Source organism: Aulonocara stuartgranti (assembly GCF_965226115.1).
Source record: "Aulonocara stuartgranti genome assembly, chromosome: 11".
Lineage (NCBI taxonomy): Eukaryota > Metazoa > Chordata > Actinopteri > Cichliformes > Cichlidae > Aulonocara > Aulonocara stuartgranti.
The window spans coordinates 2,939,353-2,949,818 of record NC_138947.1 but is presented as its reverse complement, the minus strand read 5'-3'; the positions used below and the strand labels follow the sequence as shown (position 1 = coordinate 2,949,818).

General features: G+C 37.8%; 1 protein-coding gene across 1 annotated transcript in view; it reads left to right on the top strand.

Moving 5' to 3' along the window:
• The window catches only part of LOC309717981 (uncharacterized protein), a gene marked incomplete at its 3' end in the record, with an annotated part of 25,490 nt that extends 15,033 nt beyond the window's left edge, over positions 1-10,457 (top strand). The window contains exons 3-11 of the mRNA XM_082552922.1: positions 222-250; positions 896-1,069; positions 5,966-6,128; positions 6,352-6,392; positions 6,706-6,979; positions 7,816-7,863; positions 8,151-8,194; positions 8,568-8,821; positions 10,427-10,457. Coding sequence (XP_082409048.1) covers positions 222-250; positions 896-1,069; positions 5,966-6,128; positions 6,352-6,392; positions 6,706-6,979; positions 7,816-7,863; positions 8,151-8,194; positions 8,568-8,821; positions 10,427-10,457 — 1,058 coding nt within the window. The remainder of the gene's footprint in view (positions 1-221; positions 251-895; positions 1,070-5,965; positions 6,129-6,351; positions 6,393-6,705; positions 6,980-7,815; positions 7,864-8,150; positions 8,195-8,567; positions 8,822-10,426) is intronic.
• Positions 10,458-10,466: the final 9 nt, after the last annotated feature.

The window sequence follows — 10,466 nt, the reverse complement described above, 5'->3', positions numbered from 1 at the left end:
TTTATGTGTGTGTATATACACACACATAAAAGTGATCAGCGATCAGAGTATCCTGTGTGTGCTCTCATTCACAAAGTTAGGCCTCTCTCTAAAATCATTATTAACGAGTTAACGAGGTTTAAGTGTCACTTTGATGTGAAATCTTTCATGTTCTAAATCCTCATAAAGCCTGATGATAAAACAGTTTCTAATCTGACTTTTTCTCTTTCTTTTCTCCTCAGACAAACAGTTTCCTCCACTGAGCCAGAGAGTGAGTAACGTCACATCAGTCGACTTCACACAGTTCAGCTTTGATTCAGTAGATGAAGACTGAAAATGATCTTCATCTTAAACAGAAATCATACACATGAAATTCAAGCTGCAGCTTTGTCATGTACACATGAGTTTTATACATGATTGGTATAGAAATATTAAACCTTATTTACATTTTAAAAGCAGATTAAATTCAAGTCTTTCTGTTTATCAGTAAAGATGCGAGCAGTTAAAGCTCCCCTCTGTTTGTAAAATCAGGAGACTCACTGCAGTTTTTGTAGCTCAGTCTTTGACAGAGTTACAGTCAGGCAGTAAAACAGAGTCACAAACCTGTTCATGAAAATTAAATCCTTCAAAAAGAGGAAAAAATGAGCCAAGAAATAAAAAACCAATCCAAGCAGGTACCCACCGAGCACCAGATGTTCATGGAGGTTATTTTCTGCTCTACATCTGGTCGACCGGTCATGACCTTAAAAAGACGCAGCTTTGTGTCTGAAGGTCAAAGGTCATCTTTTCAGGTTTTTAGAAGGAATTGGATTCAAACATGAATTTATTTTTAGCACACTAAAATGTTTCTGTTGATTAAAAATCAAACAGACATTTGAATGGTGCATCGCTGTCATGTGACCTCTGTTTTTACCAGGTAGAAACGATGGAGTCTCTTATTGAGCTGCTTTTGGAGACACTGGCTGATCTGAGAGGCAGCGAGGTCAGAGACTTCATCGAGATCCTGAGAAGAAAACGTGGCTCAATGAGCCCCATGAGTCTGTCTGCGATGTCAGACCTGCAGGACGTGCAGGACGTGGTGTTTTTGGCGGTGAGGACCAATGTTCCCTCTAATTTTTCATGTGTCTGAGCGAACGCACAAACTCCCTGAGCGGCCCCTTGGACCACTGTGAGCAACAGCAGACGTGTGCACTGTGGTCACGCCAGCATCCAATCCATCCAACGTGTTTTATTAAAATAATCAAATTACAGCATTTATGTTAGACGACTTTTAATTAACTGCTTTAGCCCACTTACAATGAAAATTAAAAAAAAATCTTGTTCATGACCTGTGTAGCATGTTAACACTATTGGAAGGAAAAATAACTTGAAATCCAATTTTGAAAACACAACTTTCTTTCTTTTTTAAAAAATAAAATAAAATAAAGCTCTGACTTGTATTATAAGTCTGTGGTCTGGGAGAGAGTCCTGTAACTCTCTGTCTGCAAAATACAGGATATAATAACCAATGTTGGGCAATTAATTATATAGTTACTTCAGTTCAGTTCTTTTTTTATTTCAAACATATACATTCACCAACGTTTCATAAAATCATTCCATACAGTTGTTTGAAAAGGAGTAGGCAGAAGTATATACTTATTTAGCCCTACCCCCTCAGGTTTACATCCTCATCATCTAAATTTGAACAACAAAAACGTATACAATGCCTTCAACTTAGAACATAACATCTCAAAAAATATTTTCACATGTTCAACTAAAACTATATTTAGATTTACTAATTTGCAGAAGAAAATAAACATGAGTTTGACTGCTGTCTTGCGTTAATTGCATTTTCTTCATTCTTATACTTATTTAAAATTTCTTTTTTGAGTTTTATTTTAAACTGGTTTATATCACTACTGACCTTAAATTCTGGAATGAGTTAAAAGAAGAAATAAAGTCCCGCTATAGAAATAGACATCCTTTTCAATGTTGTTCTTACTCTTTGTAATTTTAAATTCCACTTCCCTCTAAAATTATACCTCCCTTCTCTCTTTAAGAACCTCAAAAAAAAACAAACCCTAATTTACGAATAAATTCTTTACAAATCCTACCATGTGAATTCATGGATTTTTTTTTCACATTCTGTCTCTCACAGTTGAAGTGTACCTCTGGTGCAAATTACTGACCTCTGTCATCATTTTAAGTGGGGGAACTTGCACAATCGGTGGCTGACTAAATACTTTTTTGCCCCACTGTATTACAATATGTTATTTATATTTTACTTTGTATCCACCAAGGGCTGTGGGTGATCTGCAGTTTCACTCTTTCTCAAGCTGGAGACATTTTCCTTTTCACACACTTTTCTTGGCTGAACAATGACACAACCTTAGTATACCTTATGCATCTCTCTATTTCATTTAATATGTCTTTGTGTGAATTATCTGCTTTCATTCATTCTATTCTGGGCATGATCTTCATCCCAACTATGTTTCATTATTAATACCACTTTATAGGTTGTTATCCTTGCTAATATTATTTTGAATACATTAAAGTTAAGTTGTAATTTATCCTTTTGTTTATTTTACTTTATTCCTCTTGTATTTATATCTATTCAGTCGGGTCTGTTTCCAACCCTTTTTAAACTACACTACTTTGATCTCTAATTTTCACTTGGTGAGGGATTATTACGTTCTTCCTAGTCTGAACTGCTCTCTTCACCTGAGCTGCTATCGTATTCTGAGTTACTGTCTTCTTTGTTTCTTACAGTCACGTACAAAATGTCCCTCTTTTCCACACCTCCAGCATGTAGTGTTAAAGTCGCTGTTTGGTGTGTGTGTGTAGCCTCTACCTCTTGCTCTTCCACTATGCATTCCTCTCTCTTTCTTTTGGATTAGTCCTGCTCCGGCTTGCTGTTTTTCTAAACATTTCTCATCAGGTGTTAATTTTACTTGTTTATTCCCCATTTTCAAAGATTTTGCTGGGCCGTCGCTGGCACGCTTGACTTCAGAGTGGTTTACTGATACGGCCTTCGACTTCACCCTAACGGTGAAGCGGTATCAGTTTTATGAGATGAAACTCAACCGTTCTCCTTTGTCACCAGCACGTGAGCCTCAGCAAAGAAAACAAAAATGGAAGTAGTTCAGCAGCGTATTGTGCTGTAAAATCAACTTACTTCCAGACACATACACACACATAGACATTTGCGCGCTAATTTGTCACGAAGTAATTTCAGCTACCTCTAAAACTAGTCAAAACACAGTTCCTTTTGGCGAACTTAAACCTATTTTATCACATTTCTTTAAACCTTTGCAGCTGTGTTATATACCAAAATAGTGTTTCTCACTCTCCGACGTCTCACTGGTGGTTCAGATCATCGGACTGAATCCCACCGCTGTGGACCAGATTAAAAACACCGGCCCAGACCCGAATTTAACGTCCTGGGGCTCTCTCCTCGTCCAAGAGGGCTGTGCACAGGCTTCGGTGCTGGCTCCCCACGGCGTCAGGAATCAGTGCTGGATCCTGGAACAGAGTCACAGATAACAGTTCTGATATTTTCTGCTCCGGCTACGAAGGACCAAATAATGTTAGGGAAAATGTTCTAAAACACTTCTTCAGTAAAGACTCAGAGAAGAGAAACACACAGAACTTCTTGCTAGCAAGGGCAGCCTCCAGACTGAGACTCGCACTGAGAAACTGCCCCGGTCTTTATTTTGTGTGTGTGTGTGTGTGTGTGTGTGTGTGTGTGTGTGTGTGTGTGTGTGTGTGTGTGTGTGTGTGTGTGTGTGTGTGTGTGTGTTGCTGATCAAAGGGTCACATAACATGACAGCATAAAAGGAACATCCTTGGTCAGGAAAAGGGTAGTCTCCCCCTCACCCTAGATGGTTCACCCCAGATAACACAGTGGAAAAGTCCAGCAGTTCATCAAACCAAAAAGCACTTAGACTAAAACAAATATAGCTACGTTAATCCTACCGTAAAACAATAAGACAAGGTACGACCTCTTCTCGTGCTCCTAGGATGTGGGGGTGAAGCCAGAACACCTTAGAATGTTACAGACCTCCTAGGATGAGACATTCTTTCAATATGTCACCAACTATATACTTCTAAACACAAATGATTACATGCAATACTCTACCATATGCAAACTTATATCATTAAAAGATTATACTGACTACTAAGTACAATTTTCCTATTAACAGAACCATTTACTTATTTCGATTGGGAGCATCCCTTTCCTTACCTTATATATTATTTGCACTGTTTTAAACTTGACTAGATCCTGGAATTTTATAGCTTGCGTCCTAATAAAGAGTGCATTTGTGTGAGCCCTATACCCCTCCTGATTTATTAGTCTAATGGCCCTTTTCTGCATTATGATTATAGTCTGAATATTACTTTTATATGTATTTCCCCAAACCTCTACACAATAACTCATATATGGTAATAGTAAAGCACTATATAACATATACAATGTTTTCCTATCCAGAAATTGTTTTGCTTTCCCCAAGACAGCAATGTCCTGTGCCAACTTTCCCCTCACATAAGTGATGTGTGATTTCCAACAGACCTTATGATCAATGATCACACCAAGAATGTCATGGTCCTGGGTCAAGCGACCCAGTATTTGAGTTCCATGTATCTTCTGTATTCATTTGCATCTAGCTTAGTTCACCTAGTTAATTTCTAGACTGCAGTTTAGTTTTGTTCCTTAGTTGTTTATGTCATCTCCCCCTGTACTAAGTCTCCCCGGTTCATGTGTCATGTCTAATCTCCATGTTTCCTGTTTTACTTTGACAGTGAATACAGACTTTCAGTGTATTCAGTTTCACTCCTCCTCTCCTGTCGTTAGGTTCATGTGTGTCAGCTGTGCTCCCATGTGTGGCCACTTCCCCTGATCATCCCTCATGTGTATTTAGTCTCTGTGTTTCATACAGTCTGTGTCGTGTCGTCTGTGTTCTCACCTCCATGTTTTCCCGGTCAGTCGTTGCAGCGAACATCATAGTCTCTGAGTTTCCTTAGCTTATCACAGTATTCGTTTTCCCAGTTTAGTTATAGCCTAGCCACGCTATCCTTGCTTTGTTTGTACACCTTGTCTCCAGCCATAATAAAGGCTCGCTTTCTGTTAAGTTCACTCCCGTCTACTCACTTGTGTACGCACCTGGGTCCATTACACACACCACCGCACGGCCTGTCTCTGCAGACCGTGACAAAGAAATTTTATGGCTTCTTCAAAAACGTAACTGAGTTTTGCAAACAAAGTTTTTTGCAGCTGTTTACCTAAAAATGTTGCCAATTTTTGCCAAAATGTTTTTTTTTAAACAAACATTTCAAACTATTTACAGAACAATCAGCTGTTCTGCATCAAATCTGATGCCACACAAATTATTTGTGCCACTCCAAAAAATAATTTCTGTCCACTATGAGATAAAGGAGAACAACAGCCTGACATGGTACATTTTTCCACCAATAGGAAAGGGTGGGGTTTTTTTGTTTTTGTCTTTGTTCACAGGCTTTCGAGCGTTTTCCTTATCAAACGCAGTTTTTACCGTTTCTTCCCGCAGTAAATATAAACAACGACAGTATTCAGGAAGAAAAACAAACACTGCAGATATTTTTATCACAACTCTGGTTTTACGTGGCCGATCAACACAATTTAAAAACTGGTATAAAGTCCTCACTTTTTCCGTCAGTTGTTCCGTCTGTCCTGCTCACATCTCCAATGGTTGTACACGTTGTCATTAACGTGGCTTCACTCCACAGCAGCCGCTTTGCTCGCTAAAACACCGGTGTCGGCACATAAGGACGCTGTCATAGCCTGTCAATGGCGTGGATTAGCTGCGTATATACGAGTGTGAATCGCGTCATTGGCTGGACTATGAGATATGGTGGCATCGTTCTAATCCCATACGGGAGCAGCCAGTCACTGACTAACACTGCAGAACAGAATTGTTAAAGTATTTACTTTAATTTTTTTGTGTGCGCAACACAGATTTTTTCTGCGCAGAGACCGTGCCAGCAGTGCCCAATTGCGCACGCGCGCAGCTTAGAGGGAACATTGGTGAGGACTTTTGGCCAACAGTCAGTGGAGAAGATCGTGGAGGTTTTAAAGGAGATGGAGAGGACTGATCTGGCTCAGAGGCTGACAGACAGCAGCTCAGAAGCTCAAAGTAAGATAAAGACAAAACATGTTAAAATGATAAAAGTGTTTCTGCTTCAGTTCATATTAGAAACAGTCAGATTTACAGAGCAAAGAGAGCATTGTTGACGAGCAGAAAATGATGTTCAGCAGGTTTAAATGTAACTTTTTTTTTGATCTCTGTGTATTTTTTAAAGCTCGATTAGCTTTTATTAAACACTTATTTCTATTTCTGTTAATTTCTCTTTTTTCAGACAAACATGTGGATGAACATCTGTCTGCACTGATCCATAAAGTGAGTAACGTCTCATCTGTCTGACTCTGCAGAGTTCAGCTTTGATTCAATAAGATGCAGTTTGAAAATCATAATTTCATCATTTAGATTAAACAGTTGTCACAGAAATGTTTTTAGATTTAAAATCAAAGATTATTAAAAAGTGTGTTTACATAAATACATCTTAATAAATAAGATAATAAAAGAAAACAAAGTGTTTCAGAGAAAACATTGAAAACATTCAAAGTTTAAAACAGCTACAAAAACATAAATCTGTAATTTTCTCAGTGAGGAAACATTTTTTCTTTATGAATGTTTGCTTTGAATTTTCCAGGTTGCAACAATGGCAGCTGTTACAGATGTGCTTCTAGAAACACTGGAGGATTTGAGTGATCAGGATCTCAACAAGTTCATGTGGTTCCTGCAGTTCACTTGTTTTCAGAAGAGTCTTCCACAAATCGAACTGAGTGATGACAGAAGAAGAATAGTGAATGAGATGATTGATAAACTTGGTCATCAGTCTGTGGAGGTGATCAGGGAGGTTTTAACAGACATGCAGAGAACTGATCTGGTGCAGAGGCTGTCAGAGAGCAGCTCAGGACTCAAAGGTAAGAGGAAATAATCTGTCAGAGTGTCTGTAATAACTTTAATACATTTTATTTATTCATTAAAGTTTATTTAACCAGGAAAAAATAAACTTGTGACATTAAAAATCTGTTTTTCAAGAGTGTCCTGGCCAACAAGGACAGCTGTACAATAATCATAAGCTGCATAAATTAATACAACAGATATGTTGGGATTATTCTTAACTGTGTGTGGAAGGATTTTAAATATAATATTACACCTTACAGTAAAAATTAATTTAAAGAATTAAATCAGAGAAACTCACAACAAGAACTGCATAATATAAACTTTATTATCATTTATAAATGAAAGAATTTGTTTCCTCTGATTTATTTTGGACAGACGTTGATAAATGAACACATTCAGGTTGTACAAACACAGTAAAATTAAACAGATTTGTTTTCATATTTCAATGTTTAAAGTAAAAATATTCAGCTTATTGAATCAGTGACTTTCTTTAGTAAATGTTGTTTTAAAGCTCTTTGAACTTCTTTCCTTTGAAAATATTTTCTTTGTTTTTTGCATTTTGAGCTCATTAATATCAGTCTTGTGTTGTAAATGGATCTTTATGTTAGCTTTGATTGAAACTCCACTATGGAGACAGACGACCTGTATGAGGTAAATGATTCAAAGTCTTTTCAGTGATTTCTCTGTGATTGTGTAACTATGGCCTCCTCCTGCCTTCAGTCAGCACAGCTGAAAGTGAAATATTAAAGCTTTTTATTGTCAGGACTCAGTGTTATACTCAGGATGAGCACACATAAAGGACACACACAGTGTCTGTGTCATGTAGTTACAGTTTGTATTCAATGTGTTGCAGCTGCAGGATCATCAGCTGAAGGATTTGATGTGGAGGAAACAGAGAAAGGTCAGTGTCCAGAAAACACATGAATCAATAAATACACTCATTGATATGAAGATGAAGAAGATGAAGAAGAAGAATTACTGAATGAAACAGAACTGGATCATTTCCTCACACGTTGATAGTTTCCCATCAAATATGACTTCATGTTAACAAGTTTAATGTTGTTATTAATCCAACTTACAAGGATCATCAGAATGAAATCAAAGCATCAGTTATTTCAAAGTGTCTGATTATTAACACTGATGTTAAATCAGTCATGAATGAAGCTTTTAATCTTTCTTTTCTGTCAGAGAAACACTCTGAGGATGAACGTTGGCCTGCACTGATCCACAAAGTGAGTCATGTCACATCTGTCTGACTTCAGATCATCCAGCTTTCATTTCATAAATACAGGATAGAAATCTTCAATAGAAACAAATGATTTGATTTTGATTGGAAAAGTCAAAGTTTGATAAGTTGAGCGTGTGCAGTGAGGGAGGTCTGCAGCAGGTCAGAAAAGTCCTGAACTTGTTAACAGAAGCAGAATAATTGTTAATCAGCTGTTTGTGATCATTGTGACAAATATGACCAATGACATCATCACCTTATGTGATGGATGATGTCATCTAAACACACCTACATTTGTAAAGTGTTGATGAGAAAACAAACAAACCTGAAAGTGAGAAATGTCACATTTATCTCATGAACATTTTCTTTGAATTTTCCAGGTAGAAACGATGGAGTCTGTTATTGAGCTGCTGCTGGAAACTCTGGATGGTCTCAATGAGCTGGAGCTCAGTGAGTTCAAGTTGAACCTGCTACAAATTTATCTTCACAAATATGACTCAGACTTCTCATTGATGTGGTACATGAGAACAGACCTGCAGCACACAGTGTTTCTGATGGTGCTGACTTACGGCCAACAGTCAGTGGAGAAGACCATGGAGGTCTTAAAGGAGATGAAGAGGACTGATCTGCAGAGGTGTGGACTCGAGTCACATGACTTGGACTCGAGTCAGACTCGAGTCATTAATTTTATGACTTTAGACTTGACTTGAAAAAATGTTCTAAGACTTGTGACTTGACTTGGACTTTTACACCAATGACTTGGGACTTGAATTGGACTTGAACCGGTTTACTTGAAAAGACTTGATATTTTACCCCAAATACAAAATTTAACATGCATATTATATAGAGATTGAAAATGTGACGTCATTCACGGGTAGAACCGCAAAGGATTCTGGGAACTCGTGGCAAGCGGTACTAGCGCACGCAGGCTTTCAATTAAAATCAGTTATACAGCGATAAAAAGAAACACAAGAAGCCGTTGTATTATTAACTGCAATAGCCGGTCGCATGACAGCCATGGGAAGCCGACGGGTAAAGAGATCGGTTGTTATCGGATTACGTCGTTGAAGAGAAATTGTTCGAGCCATGTTTCCGAAGTAACAAAGAGGCGATGGGTGGCCTGGATTGCAGCCATTCAAAGGTCAAATATAACGTCCCAGAACCCTCCAGCTCACAGGTTAGTCTGCTCCAAGCATTTACACAAAGGTCAGTGTTTTTTAGTAGTTAATACGTCATTTTCATAACATAACTGGTGATATAGGTTACAAGCAAGTCTGGCGCTGAACAGAAATTGTCGCGCTATGCTCCTTTATTTATTGTGCATAAATAGTGAATTGTCCTGACACAATATTGTGTTTCGCTTCTGTTATTATGGTACATTGACAAAAACATATACTTTTATTCACAGGATAAAACAGGTTTTTTGTATCACTAATTGCCCAGTACGATTACAGCATACAATATTATTGTCACTGCTACATTTCTGTAATGCTACCAGAAATTATTTCCCCTACTAATTAATTACCGTTGAGCTTAAAGGTCCTATTAATAAACGGTTAACGAATGTGTATTTATGACGACGATTTGTGAGACTGGTAAACTTATGATACGTACGATGGTCTTTACTTTCTACACGGTGCATTTCAAGGTCCTGTACCCATCCGGCGGTAAACTGTACCTGGGCTTGTTGCAGTGACCTGAAGTTACTAAACTTCATGAGTGTATGCACTCACTCCAAGAACCGTATGATTATAAATATGCATATAAATATGCTACGATGAGATAGCTGACTTCATCTAACTAGCAAATGTTGTCCAGGCTACGTTGGTGATGCAGTTTTTTTAATGTGTATGATATTTTTGTCATGCGATTTTAAAGCTGGTCCTACAACCGCATCCAAGAATAACATGCAGCTTATCTCAGAAATGTCGGTGAAAATTATTCTTGGAGCTAAGTTTAATTGAGCTGCATTTTAAAGAGGTGCAATTTCACAATTTGTGTATATTTTCTAAGTTCACTATTTTGTCATGTGTTGAGAAAAACACAGATTTTAAAATTACATGGTCTAACATTTACATTTAGCATAACTGCAACATTATTTTTTCGTTGTTTTTTTTTTTAAAGACTCGAAAGGACTTGAAATTCAAAGTTTCAGACTTGTGACTTGACTCGGACTTTTACACCAGTGACTTGAGACTCGACTCTGACTTGCCTGACATTACTTGAGACTTGACTTGAGACTTGAGGATAAAGACTTGAGACTTACTTGAGACTTGCAA